Raw genomic sequence first — 19,140 nt, forward strand, 5'->3', positions numbered from 1 at the left:
AGTGCTGAGAGCAGGGACGCAGAGAGGGCATATTTTTGTTTGTTAAAAATCCAATTATCTTTGCTGTAACAATAATTCCCTATTGTCACAGGAAGTAGTTTATGTGTTTACAAAAATATCTTTCTGTGCTAAAAATGTCCCATTGAACGCTCAGGATGGAGGCAGAAATATAATGCCGTATTCATAGTGTGTCTACTTACTAAGGCACTGTAGTCAAAGCAGGATGTCGGGCCTTTACGATATCGTGCGTTGCTCAGTACTTCGCATGGATTCTCCTCCTGAACTGTTTGTTTTTAGTTAAGGGTGGTAACAGTGAACTTACCTGCCCCACAAGATTGACGAGATTTCCATCTTAAGCACAAATGAAAGCACCACAGAGTGTGTGAGCATGAAAAGGATACACTCTGTCCGGCTCTGTGTCAATCTCTCTATCTCACATGAGCTGCAGGGGAGCGTCTCAGCCACTACAAAGAGGAGGTTGGTATTTTCTATCCGCTTTGCGTGGAAAAGCCTGTGGGAGACAGTGATGGATATTTAGCCAACTTCATACAGTACGTACAGTACAGGTATGAGAGCACAAGCACATTCTGCTGACCCTCCAGAAAAACACACCGTGAGCAGTTTCCACAGTCCTGCAGCATGTTGTAGGAGTTGGTGGTGTTTGTAAAGTAGAACTGGCTTTGGATGGTCACACAGCTGCTTTCCCTTGTCTCAAAACCTTCAACCAGGAGATCATCTGGAACACAGACGTTGAATATTTAGTATAATGTTTATAATATTTTTAAAGGTAATTTTGTTTTTTTAATTGATACTAAGATGTTTTAAACAGGAGCAAACTGGTTTAAATAGATTTTTACCCAGATTTTATGTACACGCTCATCTAAATGTTGTTGCCGGATGCCCCGTTGCAAGAACACGCTTCATTGTTAATAAAATCTCCTTTTAATGGGGTCAGCTCAGAACATGTTTATGGTAACAGAAGTTTGAGGCAAAAAATAAGGACAAAATGCAAATAAGCTGCTTGTTGATGTTTGCAAAAGTGACTTTTTTCATCTAAATTGTATCATTGTTAACATTAAAACGAACTAATCGCACAGATTACCATGTTTTTACCATGTAAAGTGCCTTTGAATACCTTTTAAAGCGCTATACAAATAAAATGTGTTATTATTATTAAATATTTATGAGCACACAAGATTGTGTTAAGATGCACAAATCCACCTTGGTAGAGCCAGCTGTTGTAGGCGAGTCCATATAGCAGCTGCTGGGTCACAGACCTGAAAAAGTGTTCACATTGCACTTCAATCAATACATCCCAGTAAACATGTCACAGCTACTGGTTTCATGTGCAGAAGTTTATACACAGTTAAGAATGTATTAAAGGACACCTAACATGCTCTTGGTGTCGTTTTATTTGCAGTAAACAAAGTCTCACCATGCCACCGTGGATGTCCACCAGGCCAAGCTGAGGATGTCAGCAATGGAGGGCTACAGAAACAGTGATAACAGATCAGAGCTTTCCACCAACTCACGTTATATAAAATGTTCCTGAATCTAAAATCTGCAGCTGGTCTCTTACCACAAAGACGCCCCTCGGTGCTGCACCAGTATGGCTGCTGCTGACTGGTTCACATGCCGACTGGTAGTGGAAAGACTGACGGCGATTGAAGATTGAGTTGTTGTAGAGTGCATGCATCAGGTAAGCGTCAACATCGCCAAAGAAAAGACCGATCTGTGATGGATGAAAGAAAATGAAAAGACAGTTACAGAGATGAAAAGAAAGCACATAAACATAAGGGAAACAGCGCCAAATGGTGGCTTAAAATAAAGTTTGTTCAAGTTTCGCACTTGTTACTTTCTTCTCTCTATTGTTGTTTCAGTTATTTGGCCCTCCAGCGACAACTGAACTGAACTGAACTGAACTGAACTGAACTGAACTGAACTGCTATAAACCGAAGGAAATGGAGATTAAAAACAATTTTCAACACAAGCAAACATAGTAAATAGGATGTAAAACATGAAATAAAAATAACACCATTAACAAAACCTTTAGTTTTGCCTCACTTGAAAAACATAGTGAATAAGACATACTGCATACTTTCTTCTAAAAGTAGATATTGGATGAAATCCTTCAGTATTAAAGACTAATAAGCACATTACCACACAAAGACATACTTTTTTCCAATGATCTCTTTGATTAGACATAACCAGGAATCCACCATCATCAATGAGATAACAGAGGAGGTCCTACAAACAACAGCAGAGTGTACATCAAGTTAGAACAGCAACAGCACAGACAACCTCAATATACAGGTTGACATGATCTTCTAAGAGAAGACGGCTGACTGTAAAAACCTGCAGGCAAGTGTGAAAAGCTGAAATTCAATAAATGTATAATATGTCTTTCATACATGCTAAAGGCAGAGTATATTATTTTTGTATATATAAAAATATATCAAACTGCTAAAAACCTTTTTTTGTATGAATCATTTGGTCGTGAATTAAGCATGCCAGACTCCATTGTCAAAAGAAGCCAACATATATTATATTAAGTAATAATAATATATGTACACTTGCTCCAAGTTTTCAAGTAATTAAATGTCAAAACAGAATAAAACTGGTTTATAAACTGTTCACAAAGTTTCCTCTAAGCGACAGACCAATTAAATAATCACATATACATTTAAGAACACATTTAACCTCTAAATGATGCAATTGTGGTCATAAAACTGAGGACAGTATCTGGCTGAAGTTGCAGGCCTGCTACAATCTACAAATCATTCTTACGTCAGTGTTCACTTCACAGTCCATCTCACAGCTTCTGGATGGTCCACACTGTTTCAACAAAATGTGTAATGAGACAATAATGCCACTTTATTTGCAGTAAATGCAGTCTAATTAAGTAATTAGTGATTAGTAATTAGTGTCCCAGAGCTGTACCTTGTGCGAACCCTGTCGACTGTCTGACACATTGCTGGCCAGGATCTTAAATTTGTCCACCCACGCCTCCAAGTCCAGCTTCACTCCGACCACTGAGTGACAACATCCACACGATCATCACAAGAGAGGAAGAAGAGAGCAAGAAGCAGTGTTTTGGTGAGAAGAGTACAAAACAGACGTAGCTGAAACATCTGAAGACATATTTTAGATTTCCTGGGAATCCCACATGACACAGGATACCACATTAAGTCTCACACATGACGCCATTTTTCTCACCTGAAGGTTTGAGCAGTTTGCCTCCTAAATTAACCTCCACAGCCGAACTAACCAGAATTCCAACGGTGCCATTTTCTGCGCCTACAGGGTCGTCCAACGCTGTTCACAAACAAAATGTGATTTCAAAACAACAGATCATAGTTTGGTGTCACACACGTATGAATACTGAATGTATCATTTCACAATTGTGACCAGTCTCAGTTCAAAAACACTTGTGATGGCACCTGAGATAGTTTGCCGAATAAAACTGTGAGATTATTTTGTCGCACATGCTCATCCTAAATCAATCTGTTTAAAATGATCACTAAACATTTACAGTTAACTGTCATTTGATGAACTCAAGTCTCGTACGTTAAACCTGCATTCTTTGGCCACTTTAAAGTAGCAGAAGAAACAAGCTGTGAACACAAAATTGACCTAAATTGCATACATAATTATTAAGTAATATGGTGAATTTGTTAGCAAACAGCTTATTTACACATTCAGCGATTATGGAGCAACAATACAATTCATTTGAAGACATGCTAGTCACTCTCTTTCAGCTTTGTTTTGTTCTCCACCAACTCCAGAGAGAAACATCTGACTCTTAAGCTTCTAAATACTCCACCGTGTTCACCAGCTAGGATTGACGTTGTCAGTTTGTCGATTGGTGCTGAGCAGTGTGCGGTGGGTTTCTGTGACCCAAAACGATACTCTGAGAGCGAACCAACACAGCAAAGCCGCGGGCCGTAAAACCAAACCAATGAGCCGTAAGATCCTATAAAGCTCTGCAGCGATAAAGGAATCTGCAGAGATGCATGATATTTATCTGTGGGTTCATCACTATGAGTGACTCCTTTCACATATGCACAGTCATTTGATCCACTGCTATCAAAGAAATCTTGATTGTAGCCACATTAGGATGTGTTTGCACAGTTACTCACAGGACCTGGACGGAGCTCTGAACATGTAGCCTTTGTTGTCGAGGCTCCGCCTATAATAATTTGAATTGAAGGGTTCGGGATCCTCATCCCATAACTCAGCAGCTCTGTACAAACACAACAATAATCATTACAAAAGTTTTTTGGGGAAAAAATTTACAGAGTGAATATTTGTGAGATTATTATTTCTCTGTGTTAGTAAGTGCATTAATCTTACTTACATATTGGGGAAAACACGAGTTATTCCTCCATCGGTGGACGCAAATACAGCCAGGAAGCCGTACCTGCAACAATTACATTTTAATCAGCCTGTTTGTCACAACTGAGATACCATCAAAGCAGATTGCTGTTCATATTCACAAAGTTGTTTGTTGTTGTTTTTACGCTGGTGGATGGTGGATGGTGCGTGAGAATGTTGTGTAAAGCAAACAAGTTGACTCACGAATTCAGGTCCTTGTTCTTCCAAACACGAGAGGCCAGCTGCCCGATAATCCTAGAATCCAAAATCAGGTTGTGGATGAGGCCTTGGTCACCTGAAACAAAAACAAAAACATAAAAATATATTATGTATGTTATACCATTATATTTATTATTATATGATCTCATCTGTGCATCTGCAGCAGTGGCAAATATTGCTAATTACGTAATGCTGCTAACACACTCACATTCATCAGATTCTGGGGAAATGTCCAGCATGAGCGAGAGGAAGTTCTGCAAAAACTGGGTGTTGTTGTCAGAAAGATGCAGACGTTTGCAGTATTCCCTGTCGAAAGAGAGCACAGAAATACTGAAAACGTTCCCTTCACTAACAGATTGAGAACTATAAAGAGAGATGGTAGTCACCTGGGAGCCAGAAACACGTGTCCCGAGGATTCAAATGAGCTGGGCAGAAGCGACTGCATATCTGTAACAGAGGCAGAGGGTGCTGTTAGTTTTTTTTCATCTCCTCTTTGTGTTGCATCTTATGAAATAGAATCTTGAAAGCTCTGCCTCTCTGTACTCACACTGGAGCTGCAGCATCACATCACTCAGGTCTGCCTGGATGAAGTATTCATTGTAGGTGGGTAATACCAGACCAAGACTGCAGGTGGCGGCATCCCAACGGGGAGACACGAGAATGAGGAGACCGAGAGAGGAAGGGAGAGGAAATCCATCATTGCCTGCAGTCCTCATGAGGCCACAGCTGGCTGGTTGTTTTTTGTAATTCATAACATTGTAACTGCTCACCTGTAATCTGTGCCGTTGATAGGAGTCCAGGTGTAACTCCTGTACACATCGTCAATGTATTGCTACAGTAAAGGAGACAATTGAGGACGCTTCAGTCAACCAAAGTAAACAGGTTACAGTTTATCTGATTTTACTTCAGGTAACTTGTGTTTGGATGATTGTTTGTAGAATTGTACGACCTTAAAAGGTGGAATTTGTGGAGTTATTTAGAAAGGGAATTTACTTGCCTCATCAATCGACTTGACTAGAGTTTTGACCTGCATTTCACCTGGTCTTCCGTCAATCATTTGTCGCCGGATCTAGAAAGTGAAAATACAAAGCGTTTCTTTTTCAGTCACAAACATGTAAAACATGTAACCTGGGGCCTTCAGTTAACTGGTTGGCTGATTATCCTGAGGCAGACATTGTTGTTCACTGGCCCGGTAACAACTTTGAACAACAACAAGGAACAGAAAATGCCTGAAACCAGAAGTTTTTCAGTTCCACTTGCCATTAAGTGCTCACCTCCTCTTTATTGCTGTCCTCCACCTCTGCATCCAGGAAGTCCAGTGTCACAGGCTCAGGGAGGTTCACCAGCTGAGAGGAGTCAAGTGAGAAAAACACATTTACAATAACAGGTTCACCAGCATCAAAATGATCTAAACTATACATAAACAATCGTTTGAATTTGAAACCCCAAAGGACCTGTATGGCCCATATACCTCCTCCCTGCAACTCACAGTAAAATCTTTTGTTTAAATTTGTTTTTATAAATAATGTTAAATATACACCACCTTTGGCTGAAGGTTAGGGTGAAGGAGAAGATATCCATTAGGATCAATGGCAAAAATGTATCCATTGGCTCCAAGCTGTTCAGAAAATAATAAAAGCAAGGAATAGCAGTTATGTGTCAGTCGGTACAAATGATGAAAAACGTGGCTAATAATGGTGCTAATGAGATGTACATACATTATACCGTGGTGTTAGTCGCTTTATCTCGTCAAGATGCACGTCGACCCCCATGACACCTAATATCAGCTGATTCTGATCAGATAAAACACATACAGCTGCTTTTAGGAAGTATTTGACATTTTGGGAAATATGCTTTTTTTTATTATTCAAAGATATACAAACAGTTCTACGTTGTGCCTTTGAAATAATGAAAAGAGAAAGTGGCCATAACCTGTAACACAAAAAACACTCAACCTTTCATATAATTACAAGTTTTGTTACCTGTGAGTTTCCATCCATGGTGAGATTAAATACAGGCAAAGTCCCAGTTACTACCATGCCAAGACCCTACAGAGTCCCAAAACACATCAATTATTCAGTGTGTATGTGCTGTATGTTTGGTGCATTCACTATATTTAATCACAGACAGCCAACAAGGTCATGCAGTCTCACCAAAGCATCCTGATATACATTCGTCCACTGAACCTGCTTGGCATCGCTGCCTGCCAGAACCATGGGGCGCCCCAGCACGTCGAGGTACTCCTGACCAAACAAAAGAGATACGTGACCGGCTGCAGCTTCAAAACAACCTACAACATCAGGCAACAGGGAGAATGGGAGTGCAAACAAATGGAAGTAGATGCTTCTACAGAGCGAGTGAGCGCCACAAGGAGATTTTGAAACAGTGAACGGGGATCAGCTGTGTCAGAGGCACTAGACGAACCCACCTGGGTGTTAATCCTTATAGCACAGATGGACCGGATCTCAAAATAGTAACCTGGCAAGTGACGGAGAAAAAAGACAAACAGAAAGAGAGACGGAGAGAGAGAGGAAGAGCATGTGTGAGCGATGCTATCAGAAAAAAAACACAAGAGTGGTGCTTATAAATATTTCAGATTTTACTCGATGTTACCAGACAACCAGTCACTTAACTTTCACAGATAGAGAGAGAGAGAGGAATACCACTGAGCTTTAAACTGATGTATCTGTATCTACACAGTTAAGTAGCAGCTAAAATAACTCAAGCTATAATCTTTAACGATCAACAACACAGAATGTGTGATTTATTGCACGTGTCATCTTCTGCTATGAAGTTCACTTGATGTTGCCTTATTATTTAAAAACAACAAAAAAAAAAACTATTCCTCAGATACAACTTGTTCTCCCTCAGTTTGAATCGTTTCAGAATAATAGCAAAACCCAAACTCAGAGAAAACTGCTCTGTGTGAACAAAAGGCAACTCTCGCAAGTATTCTGGCTGACATTAAGTCATCGTCCCTGCACGAGCAAAAAGCATCCTCACGAACATGAATTCTCAGAGGGAGATCAGTGTCAGTTTTGCTCTCGGCTGAGAGCAAAACTGATCTGCACGAGCAAGTGACCTCTGCGTGAGCTAACCGAGCCTTGTGAGAACCAACTCTGGTCTGCTCACAGCTCTCACGGGCAGCCCCATTAGTGGGGTCAGTGCACTGCACTATACATTAGGCAGAGTGATTTATTTATGTGTTCCTCAGTCTCACTATTGATTAATACATATACAGCAGACAACTCTTTTACAAGGGACAATGTGGGGCTATTATAGGAACGAATTTAGACATTATTTGCTCAGCTATATTCCTTTAATGCTTTACACATGGCAGGACGGCACTGCCATTATGAACAAATATTTTAAAGTCCAACCTATAACAATCATCCCGTTTGGACACAGGGCAGAAAGTAACTACAGAGCAGTTCTTAATCTTATGAAAACATTCTATAGTATAATCTTTTCATTTTTTACCCACTAATTAACCAACAAGACAAATAGTGAAATATGAGGGTATATGTTTTAATCATACCGCAATTGCTGAAGAAACAAAAAACAGCCAAATAGTAGTTTAAATTGGTTTTACGCTGGTCAAACAGAGTGTGTGAAAACTAGTTCACAAGCATGCAGAGAAGTTGAAATAGTTAACGAAAAGTACTGATTTGACAGGTGATACCAATGAAGGGCTGTGGGGGTATATCACACAATAAAGGCTGGGAACCACTGTGATATGGGGAATAAAAAAAATAAATCAATGAATCACACAGAAAATTCAGCTCACCTTTATTGGTGCATGCGATCCACTGCAAAGGTGTAACATCATAGTTGTGTTGACCCACAGAAAAAGTGAAAACTCGAACCTTCGGAGGAACAAATGGAGAAAAATATAGAAGCTTTCAGAGGGTGGTCAACATGCTGGATGCAAGTGAAAGGTGTCTGTTATGGTCAGAAGAAACCAACCGTTTTGTTGGGCCAGTTGTACTGCATGAAGACATCCTGAGCTCTGTCCTCTCCTCCATCAGTAAACAGCATGATTATCTTATTGCAGTTGGCCCGAGGAACATTTGTCTTCTGAAAAATACATTTAAAAGGGAGATGAATGAGAGGGAACAGTAGTTGGTCAATACAGTACAACTGTGTGGAGACATTAGTATTGACGTAATCCCAGGTCGATGTAAATCAATGTGACTCACATTTAACAGCTGGTTGAAGCCAAAATGAAATCCAGACTTGTAGTCAGTGGTGCCTTTAGCCTGCATCTGCTGCACTGCATCCTTGAAGATCTTTTTGTTGCGCACGTTCGCCTGGACGAGATGTTTGAAGCAGGGAACCACAGCCTCGGCCTTCTCGTTGAACTGAAACACAACAGCAGACACAGTTTGGGCTTCAATGTGTAAAAACTGAAGTTAAGGAAACAAGTGAACAAAGATAGAGAGATGTGAAATGAGAGAATGAGTGATGAGTGATGAAGAGTCAGTGAGCGTAGCAGATACTAACCCTGGCCACGTTGACATAGTCATCATCAGACAAAGTGTCCAGCATTTCCGTCACTGATGCTTTGATGAGCTTCAGGGTGAGTCCACTGACACTGCCGCTCCTGAGGAAACACACAAGTATCATCCCAATCACATGCTCAAATACTAATTCATATAACACCAACAAAAAGATCATTTTACTTGGAGGTCTGCTAAATTATGCAGCAGCCCGTGTTTCAGTGAAGCAGAGTAATTATTTTGTGCAGTATATGAGTGCAGCTGCAGTTGATATGAGGAAAGTGCTGCTAAATTGGACCTAATCTTGAGGATCTTGAAGACACATTTTGTGCAAATTAGTTGTGAGCTTGTGTCCCCACAACAATGGAGGATATGTGAGGAAATAGTAACTCAGTAAAAATATCCGTGATTAGATTATAAAAATTAAACTCATTTGTATGGTTGCTTATTAAACAGGTTTTTTTTTTAATCCAGTAGCTCTATTTAATTATCTGCGTCAATAACAACGCACACTCACGCCCTCTGAGCGCCCGACCAAAGTCTTCAGCAGTGCTGAAAACTTCACACGTGTTTTCTCCAGATGTTCAATCACAGACAGGATTTCCCAGCTGCCGCAGTGATTAATCAGCATTGATAAATGCTTTTCTGCGGCTGTTTGTTTGTATTTCCTTCTCCAGTGTTTTGCAGTACACAGAGGAACGCACTAATGTAGTTTGCTAATGAACTGTTTGTTTTTCCCGAACACAATTTCCAATAGGGTTGCATTAAGGTTTGTTTTGCTGCTAAAATTAAAAGCTACAGACAAACACTGTTTAGTAAATATACCCTGATGTCTCTAAATACCGTCTGAATGAATACATATAAAGCAAATGATTATCAGGTTTTGAGGCCCATAGTTTATTCAGCTGCATTTCTTCACTATGGGTGTAAAATAATTCCATTCCATTGTTCATGGCTAATTGTTTCCTATTCGTACCTGAATGCACCACTGCTTCTACCACTATCTTGATGTGCATGTTGATGAACCACGTTGATGAAAGGTCATTCATGAGGGGCTGCTCTCCCATTTTCCTCATTCAACTTAATAATAGGATTAACCTTGCAAACACTGCCAATGAACGGTACATTACCACCACAATGAATAGCAACCGAGGGGACAACACAGTGACAACAACAGGCTACTGTACTCAACCATGACCATGAGTTTGACTACACTCAGCAACACACACTCTGCTGTCTGATCTACCAACAGGAAGCAGAATTTCATCATGTTTATGCTTTAATCAATAGTTTCACATTTTGGAAAATACGCTTATTTACTTTCTGGCAGAGAGTTGCGTGGATTAATAATACTTTTTTAACAAAATCCACCTATTAGCACCTTTAAAGCTCACTAATTAACATGTTATATCGCATCACTTTAATCCAGTTAGAGACTGTTACAAAACAACATCATGTACAAACCATTCAGATTTTCTTCTTGTGTCTGAATTATCTCTAACTTGACCTTTAGTTTGTTACACATGATAAGCAATATGAGCTGCACTCTCAGCTGGTTTTGGTGCAGAGTCAGCGACAGCTGCACACTTTTTCCACTGCAATTCAACTTTAGTCTGACTTGTTTCTCTAATTTGCTGGCCTATAGGACCAGAAGCACAAAGAAGCTGCTCACTTGTGTGAAATAACACCATAGATGGTCTCTTTCCCTTGTGAGTGAGACAGAAGTGCAAGCAAGGCTGAGGAAAACTTCACGAATGGATTTCAAGAGCAGTTAATTATTTAAAGCTACAAAGAAAGGGACAGTTTTGTATGTTTTTATTTTAATTAGCAGGGATATAAGCAGTAGAAGCAACATGCATGTACTTTTTGCCAGTAGACCTATGCTACATTCACATGCTAGCCAATAACTAAACCCAAGAAAATGTATGAACACTATGTATTACTTACACATCAACAAGAATGACCATATCTTTTGGGGATGAGGCTCCCTGGATGTACCTGTGACAAAGAAAAAGAGAGGATGCAGTATGTCAACCCTGTAAATCTACTGCAGCTGTGATAGGCTGACATGAAAATATGTTTTAAGCAGCATACTGTACCAGGGTCTCCTCCTGACGTCATACAAATCAATCTTATCGGGGGCTTTCCAAGGTGTAGCTGAAAAAAATTAAAAGACCTTGTCCATGACACTGTTTATGTAAATTTGAGTTAACCCTTGTTCCGTCCATTTAAAAAATGTCCCTTCACCCTTCATACTGAACATCAGGTTAGAAATCACAGGGATGGTGGTTAAAAGCTACCTGGGTAGTAGCGAGTGACACCAGTCGCACTCCCGAACGCTTGCCACAGCAGCGATGGATCCTCCTGACTGTTCTCCATGAACACTTTCTCCAGCGCCTGCGTCCAGTTTAACTCATTCAGAATGACTGGAGCTGATTGAAAAAAAGAGTTGAAACTTCTTAGATATGCTCCTTGAAATATGTAAAATGAATCAAATGAAATCAACCAGCATATGACATCTTTCCAGGGAAATAAATAATATAATCAGAACTTCACTTGCCTCCTTTATAAATATCTGTGGGAATCTGAACAGCTGTGTAGGAATAGTTGACATTATTTTTGAAGTTTGGATCATAAACAAACTCCAGCTTGATGTGCGAAGGATTTTCCACCTCTCCTTCTCCATCCATGGAGTACTTTGAGAACACGAGAAAGCACGCATGTCACATTAACCTTCATCTTTTCACCAGCACTGTTGCAATGACCTACTTTCTAAATTGCATTTTGAGACTTAATTTAAGACTATGTATTTCAAATGAGACACAACACATCAAATAATCTCTTTTTCTGTCGAATGGCCTCAGTAAATATACACAAAGCAGACCGATGTGTTTATAGGTCTCTCACTCACATAGTCCAGCTCTGCCTTGGAGTCATAATAAGCCATGTCCAGCTCCTAGGAGAAAACAGACGCAGACATGAGGAGGCTGCAATGTTGACAACTGTGAAACAACACGAGGACGAGTCATTCAATATTGTACACACAGGTCAGGTCAACCTCCAGACACATGGAGGCTACTTAATTAGGATTGTAACTAAAGATTGTTTTGATTAATCATAACCAATCTTTACTGACAATTGACCGTAACAATCTTCAAAACTGCGTTTTTGTTCAATTATGGACGTAATGCATATTTTCTTTCAGGATAACCCGAGCTGTTTACAAAAAAAAAACGTTTATTGCGAATAGTTGCAGTCAAAATTGATGATGAATTAAACAAATGTAGAATATAGGTTTTGCCTAGAAAAATCTAGTTACAAAATGCATATTATCAAAATTATAAAGGTGTCAAATATGGTAGAAGAGTTACACAACTAATCAGTGAAATCAGTATGTTTTTTTGACTGGCTATGGGCTTACACGAGCATCATGACCTATAAGTAAATTGCAGTAGGCTACTATTTACAACAATGATAGTGAACTCTTCCTGTATTTTGGTGGAGTGGGTCACAAACAAAGACATGTTGCTCGGATCACAATAGAAACATTCAAAGACGAGTCACAACCATGCATCAAAGCTCATTGTCTCACGAGAACCAGTTCAATAAATGTGTTGATTGACAGTTCATACGTGTACCTAGAATCATTTGTGGGACGAATACGGTTACTTTAAAATGTATTTTGTGAAATTAATTAATAAATGACTCCATCTGTAACACGAAAGACAAATGTGCATCAAAAGTAACCACATCCAACAAAGTTATATCTCAAAGATGCTTATTTAAAAATGGTTAGTTTACAATGACGTGAAACAGAGAAAAGTCTCAAATCCTTGCATTTGTGAAGCTGTAACCACCAAATGTTTGCTCTAGCTTTCGGCTCAGTGCTCTCACATTTTGAATCAGTAGACAGGCTGTAAGGCTTGGATGGAGCATCGCCATCTGTTAGTCTTAGTTTCTGAAGAGACCGAACATACTTCAGAATAAGCGTGACATCCACTCGGAGGCTGCTATGCTCTTATTCTCGGCCTGTTCTGATTACCAAATCTTATCTCCGGAGAGTGCCTTAGCCTATATCACATTTCACATAATACGACATGTCTTTCTGACGGCTATTTGTCTTCTTGCTGTGAGTCATACGGATCTCCCGCTCTGACATCTCTGAAAACATTCAGCCGTTACCAGCCATTGTTTTTTATCAGTCAGTCCAGAGAAGCGACATTGCTCATCCTCCAAGTTAACTTCTCCTGAGAGCCCTGCTTCTTTAGATCTTAGCCTGTCAGCAGTGTTCCAATCCTCTAGAAAATGTTTCATCTGTTTTATATGAATCTGTTTCCAGTCTTTATGCTAAGCTAAATTAACCAGTTGCTGTAGCTTCATATTTTGCGGGTAAAGACAAGAGTGGTATTGACCTTCCTCTTCAGCCAGAAACACTTTTAGAAATACATGTTTAGAATACGTGTTTTGGAAAATGACAATGTTTTAAAAGTCTACACCATTTTCAATGAATGGGCTCAAACCACCAGTGTCTCTTAAAATGGCAGAGGGATTCAGCGCCTCAGGGAAGTACGTGAGAGGCCATGTGAGAGGACGAGGTTAACCCCATCTCATTTTGTTGGGCAAATGAAGGAGACCGAGTGGAAAAGTGGAATGCCAATGTGTGTAGGACTCAACGGAACCGCACAGCCGAGTGCACTCGGTCATCTGTTTCGCCCAGCTGAGCGCTGGGGGATCGGCTCAGCTGACTGCTAGAAATGTTCTGTCTCTCTCAGGTCGTCCCATTTAGAGTCACAGTGCTCAAAGACATCAGACCCATCTGGTTTGAATTTACATCAGTGGGTAGATTTGATTGCGTAATGTTTCCACTATATTAGGAAATGAGGATTAAAAAAAATCCCCAACACATAACAGACAAATGACAGTTTGGGGAGTTTGCGTACATAAGAAAAGTAAAGGGGTGTCAATAATACTGATCAGATACAGCATTGTCTTTGTATCAAGACAGGATTTTACCTTGATTCCATCCTGCCATAGATGCTCTCGCTGGAGCCGCTCTGCTTCACTGGCTAGCCTCTACATGTTGGAAACAGAGAAACATTAAACATGACATGTCTGATTTCTCTTGTCAAAGGGGGAGGAACCCTGTGAAACATGGCGCTGAGACAGAACTGGGTTTACTAACTTTGGTAAATAATGTCGTCTTGTACTTTGAACTACAAGAGAGATGCTCAGACAATATCAGTAATGCTTTCATTCACTTAAATGTCAAATGTTTTGGTTGTAATTTGCAAACCCATATAGCCATCTTGAGCTACTCTGTTTAACACGATCCTTCAAAACAAGATAAGAATATATATCGACAGTAAATATACATACTACCTGGAATCAAAGAACTATGACAGACCTTTAACAATGAATTAATTACTAATAGCAAGTAATGTTTAAATATTTTTTGTCTTTATTAAATTGCTGCAAGTTTGCTTTGTCCACAAATTCATCTTTGCAAGATGAAACAAATCAAAATACCCCTGATTCAACACTTAAACATTAAATTAGCAAGAAGCTACTACTTTACTTTCTTACTCAAAAGTGAACAATGTAGTTCTGAGTGATCACTTCATTTGCAGTTAAAAACATAAGAAGAAAGAAGTAGCAGATAGAAAAGCAACAGTTAGTTGCATCAATAATATACTTACATCGAGTGCTTTGCGCTTCTTAGCCAGGAGCTTCTCTATATCTGAGGCCACCTTCTCCACAATCTTCCGAGGCTGATTCTTCACCAGACTAAACCGTCGTCTTTCTTCATTGTATATCTGTAAATGTTTCATGGAAAAAGGGAAAAACTTAAAAGCAATAACGGTTGAATAGTCTTTCAATTAAGTCTTTCTCTGCTGACCTAATGTCTTGCTATTGACAATTTGTAACCTTTGACATATTGTCTAAACTGAATCTGTATTACCATTAGTGCAGCTGATTGTTATGGGCAGTATATGCGTGGTGTTATTTGAAAATAACGATTTACAAATCTGTAGAGAAACAAGCTCGAAGCTCAAGATCTCAAAACAATCCTGAAAATAATAATGATAATAATCCAGAAACTCATGAATTTGCAAAATCAAATCCTTCTTATATTTGAACACTGAGGACACAGGGGAACAGTCACTTGTTGTGTTTGTGTGTTCACTCCAAATCTAAATATGGATCCTTTCATGTGATCTATTTACACACCATGTCTGTTGTCTTTGAACCACGTTTTCACAGAACAATCGCACAGACACTACGTTGCATTTACTCTCTTCGCCATGAAACAATCTAATAATAATAATCATGTATATACAAGAACAGAATGGTTTTTGAAAGAACAATTCACAGAATATGGAGCATTTTAGAATAAAAAACAACACATCACCCTAAAAACAACATCCTGAGTAACTGCTACATGTTATTTAAAAATGCACTTAAAGCTGCCAACGGTGGCTTGTAACAACAACATAACAACACAAAGACAAGGTGTGACTTTGTCCAATAAAGTTGGTGTGAGATTTACAGGATGATCACGAGGTTTAAACCACACCAGCCTCGGACAATAATGTTGAAGATCGAGGTTTATTTCATGTTCAAAGATGACAAATATTTCTGAAATAAACGAGCAGCTCACAGTCCATTTAAACCACAAGACTGCAACAATCTATTTGAATGTATTACTTTCTGACTTGGGTCTAAAGCTTACAGATTAACCCAGATTCTGCTCTTAATGCTCTTCCCCAGAGGACTTTAAGTTAAATTAGACCACACATCCCAGTTATCTTCTGAAATGTGGCCTTTCAACATGCTCACAAAGTATTCCTTATGATTTCTAACACCAGAGAACTTTATGGGTCATCGGGAGACATCTGGGAACGACACTGAGCAGCAAGAGCAAATGTCTGAGTGACTATTTTGTTTCAAACTAATTTCTACTTTCTAGAGAAAGCTTGGTGCTTTTTTTGGCATGAAATACTGCCTGTTTGCTCAGAACACGTCTATTCATAAACAGGAGCACAAAGAGGAACTTTCATAGCTTTAGTTGGCAGCTGCCCACATTCAGACCTCTCCAAAAACAAATAACGCCTTTTATTATATGCTTGGTTTTGCCTGCAATATCCAACTATACAGACATTGTCTTCAGCTGTATATTATTACACATACGAACCATGATGATATCTTGCTATAAGCTCGCTGTCTGGTGGGTTTAATGCCATAAGACTCTCAAGAGCAAATACATCAGAGAGGAGATGGAGGCAGACAACGAGCTGGATGAATATATTTAGCAAACCTACATGCTGTATAACATCACTCTCTCTATAAATGGACTTCACCAAATGCACTTCAAGACATCCCTCAAGTTGTGTACTGACCAGATGCTTTATTGGCCCAAGCCGCACAGATGGGAAGATGCAGTAATAAACAGGGTGTTTCATGTGAACTGGCTGCTGTCTGAGAAGAAACAGGAGCCGTGTAGAATATATTCACAATCAAGATGTAATTCTGACGACGGATATGATGTAGATGAAACGTTTAGCAAACCAGCCAGACATGGGACCTGGAAATGTCAACGGTCTCCACTAAGTTAAAATGTCTTGCAATGTGAGCATATTAGCATGTTGTCGTTAACGTTTTGAAGCACCTCTGTCCCTAAGAACAGCCTCACAGAGTGGCCGGCATGGCTGTAGACTCTTAGTCTTCTTATTTTGACAAATAGTAAAAGGAGTCTTGAAGTGTTTTTAACTAGTAGCACAGATTTTCCTAAACCTCCAGATAATCATGCTTTCTTTAATTTTTTTAAAAAGCAAAAATTTGAGGGATTACATCGAAAAGCATCACCATCAAAAACTGTCCTGCTAAAGCGTAGTCAAGCAGTCTGTGTGGTAGAACCCTGATGTGGAGCTGGGCTGTATCACGGAGGCCATCAAGAGCATCTGCAAATGTAAAATTGCGGCTTTATATCGAATGAGAAGTTTTAATTAAAGTTAAAAGCTTTTCCTCGAGAAGAGAAGATATACTCAGGTTTACAGGCAACAAGACACAATTTCTTTAACAGATCCAGAGTGTTTCAGGAACATAGAGGGATTAATGAGGACTGGATGAACAAGTGAGTCTCACATCAAGGCATTAACTGCAGGCTGACCATCTGCTCTGCTGTGACACAACAGAGGACACGTGCCGCTGGTCTCTGCTGAGGGAACGCCCCCACACATCTTCACAGAGCAGGGCTCTCTCGCCCCCTACAGATGATCTTTGGTCCTATTTTTTGGCATTTGTCTTTTTAGGTTCAACCACTTATTCACAGCCACCTGTTACATCAAGGACATGAAACAACCGACAGGTACACGGTGATATCTTCATGAATTTGAGTATGCAACATATGCCCAACACGACTTTGTTGACATGCAAACCAGATCACTGTGAAAAATCAGGTGAAAATAGGAAGTTGGACATTTACATGCAGGACAATAGTCAGTGCAATAGTTACGTCTAAAACCCCAGCTTATAGAACAAGCATCAGAACAAAAATCAGTACAGCTTAGTTCAGTTTCAGGATACAATTATTTATGTCTGCAACCAACAACTAGTGTCATTATCAATACATTAGCAGATTATGTTCTTGATAATGTTGTCTATAATATATTAGAAAACAACATAAATATCACAACTCAAACATATTTAGTTTACTGTCATATCAAACAAAGAAAAGTAAAATCCTCGCATTTGAAAAACTGGAACCAACAACTGTTTTTTTGTTTGTTTTTTTGCTGTTTTTGCTTGAAAATTACTCAAACGAATAATTGATTTTGAAAATAGAGACTAATCTAATAATCAACTCATTGTTTCAGCTCTAAAATATTTTCTACACAACAGTGCCAAAACCATGAATAGTGTATACAAAGCCAAATAATCAGCTCCCTTTCTCTTAGAGAGAGAGATTTATTTTATCTTCTTAAAGGGTCAGTTCACTAAGATCACCAAAAATATATATTTTTTCCTCACTTTTATGTGCTCAGATTTTGAGATATCCTTCAAAATGTATTTTTTGTCTGCCACTTCTGAAATCTAGGCCGAAGGCTTTAGAATTGTAAATGCCGAGTCTCATTTACAGAGTATGCAAGTTTAGAAATCAGGTCACCGCAGAGAGCCAAATATCAGATTACCATGTCATGCAAAATGTAATGCAAAATGGATCTGATTGAGAGCTTGATGAAAGATAAGGCCGCATGAATACAAAGTAATAAAACACTTCACGAATTGTTCCACTAGTAACAAATAACACACATGGTCAGCTTATGAAAGACCTGAATTAGTATTCATGACTGTAGGTGTTATTAAGCTCATGACTTGATGAAACATAATACCAGATACTCTAAATCTGATCACTGTAGGCGTGTGTTCAGGCTTCTCTTTCGCTTTGTAGGAGACGTGCAACGTGTCAAGATTGATAATTATTGCAAACAATACACAAAGTGCCAGGAAAATCTAGCTACGGTATATAAAAAACAGAGCATACATTCATAAATCTGATGAATATAAAAGCTATTAGAGAGAGTTGTATGTCTGTCCAGGGAAAACAAAAACATTGTGTTATTGTCGCAGAAAACCATGAAAAAAGAAACAAAGTGGCTTCTGAAAGGTAGACTGTAATTGTTTTTTGGTTTTATATAACTATTAAACTTATTGGATTTACAGCTATTTTGCATGCTGGCCTCTTCTTGTTGAGTTTATGCTGCAATGTGATGAGTAAGAACTGTGGACGATAAGAAGAGAGCTACACACTCACCCCTTTCAACTGCTGAGCACCAGTGATGTGCTGAAAGACTCTGTCAATCTCCTGTTCGATACGCCTGGCCCAGTGCATTATCCTGTGGGTAAACATCACAGGCCGACTGTCACACAACACAAACAATGAAAAGGATATGGGCGTGTGTATGTGTGTGTGTGTGTGTGTGTGTGTGTGTGTACGAGTGTGAGTGTGTGTGTGTGTGTGTGTGTGTGTGTGTGTGTGTGTGTGTGTGTG

General features: G+C 39.3%; 1 protein-coding gene across 1 annotated transcript in view; it reads right to left on the reverse strand.

Moving 5' to 3' along the window:
- The window catches only part of cacna2d2b (calcium channel, voltage-dependent, alpha 2/delta subunit 2b), a 32,369-nt gene that overhangs the window by 4,207 nt on the left and 9,022 nt on the right, over positions 1 to 19,140 (reverse strand). The window contains exons 2-37 of the mRNA XM_031845350.1: positions 18,904 to 18,985; positions 14,789 to 14,905; positions 14,106 to 14,165; positions 12,004 to 12,048; positions 11,653 to 11,788; positions 11,393 to 11,524; positions 11,192 to 11,249; positions 11,040 to 11,090; positions 9,097 to 9,196; positions 8,793 to 8,954; positions 8,560 to 8,670; positions 8,381 to 8,459; positions 7,022 to 7,071; positions 6,747 to 6,836; positions 6,576 to 6,641; positions 6,312 to 6,386; positions 6,137 to 6,211; positions 5,868 to 5,939; positions 5,591 to 5,662; positions 5,364 to 5,425; positions 5,141 to 5,217; positions 4,980 to 5,040; positions 4,802 to 4,899; positions 4,579 to 4,669; positions 4,358 to 4,420; positions 4,140 to 4,243; positions 3,217 to 3,315; positions 2,941 to 3,032; positions 2,788 to 2,835; positions 2,176 to 2,247; positions 1,580 to 1,732; positions 1,436 to 1,488; positions 1,222 to 1,277; positions 613 to 736; positions 402 to 511; positions 201 to 283 (exon numbers count right to left, since the gene is read on the reverse strand). Of these exons, the coding sequence (XP_031701210.1) occupies positions 201 to 283; positions 402 to 511; positions 613 to 736; positions 1,222 to 1,277; positions 1,436 to 1,488; positions 1,580 to 1,732; positions 2,176 to 2,247; positions 2,788 to 2,835; positions 2,941 to 3,032; positions 3,217 to 3,315; positions 4,140 to 4,243; positions 4,358 to 4,420; positions 4,579 to 4,669; positions 4,802 to 4,899; positions 4,980 to 5,040; positions 5,141 to 5,217; positions 5,364 to 5,425; positions 5,591 to 5,662; positions 5,868 to 5,939; positions 6,137 to 6,211; positions 6,312 to 6,386; positions 6,576 to 6,641; positions 6,747 to 6,836; positions 7,022 to 7,071; positions 8,381 to 8,459; positions 8,560 to 8,670; positions 8,793 to 8,954; positions 9,097 to 9,196; positions 11,040 to 11,090; positions 11,192 to 11,249; positions 11,393 to 11,524; positions 11,653 to 11,788; positions 12,004 to 12,048; positions 14,106 to 14,165; positions 14,789 to 14,905; positions 18,904 to 18,985 (3,079 nt within the window). The remainder of the gene's footprint in view (positions 1 to 200; positions 284 to 401; positions 512 to 612; positions 737 to 1,221; positions 1,278 to 1,435; positions 1,489 to 1,579; positions 1,733 to 2,175; positions 2,248 to 2,787; positions 2,836 to 2,940; positions 3,033 to 3,216; positions 3,316 to 4,139; positions 4,244 to 4,357; positions 4,421 to 4,578; positions 4,670 to 4,801; positions 4,900 to 4,979; positions 5,041 to 5,140; positions 5,218 to 5,363; positions 5,426 to 5,590; positions 5,663 to 5,867; positions 5,940 to 6,136; positions 6,212 to 6,311; positions 6,387 to 6,575; positions 6,642 to 6,746; positions 6,837 to 7,021; positions 7,072 to 8,380; positions 8,460 to 8,559; positions 8,671 to 8,792; positions 8,955 to 9,096; positions 9,197 to 11,039; positions 11,091 to 11,191; positions 11,250 to 11,392; positions 11,525 to 11,652; positions 11,789 to 12,003; positions 12,049 to 14,105; positions 14,166 to 14,788; positions 14,906 to 18,903; positions 18,986 to 19,140) is intronic.

This window comes from Anarrhichthys ocellatus, unplaced genomic scaffold (genome assembly GCF_004355925.1).
Source record: "Anarrhichthys ocellatus isolate YVR2014 unplaced genomic scaffold, GSC_Weel_1.0 scaffold1, whole genome shotgun sequence".
Taxonomy (NCBI): Eukaryota; Metazoa; Chordata; class Actinopteri; order Perciformes; family Anarhichadidae; genus Anarrhichthys; species Anarrhichthys ocellatus.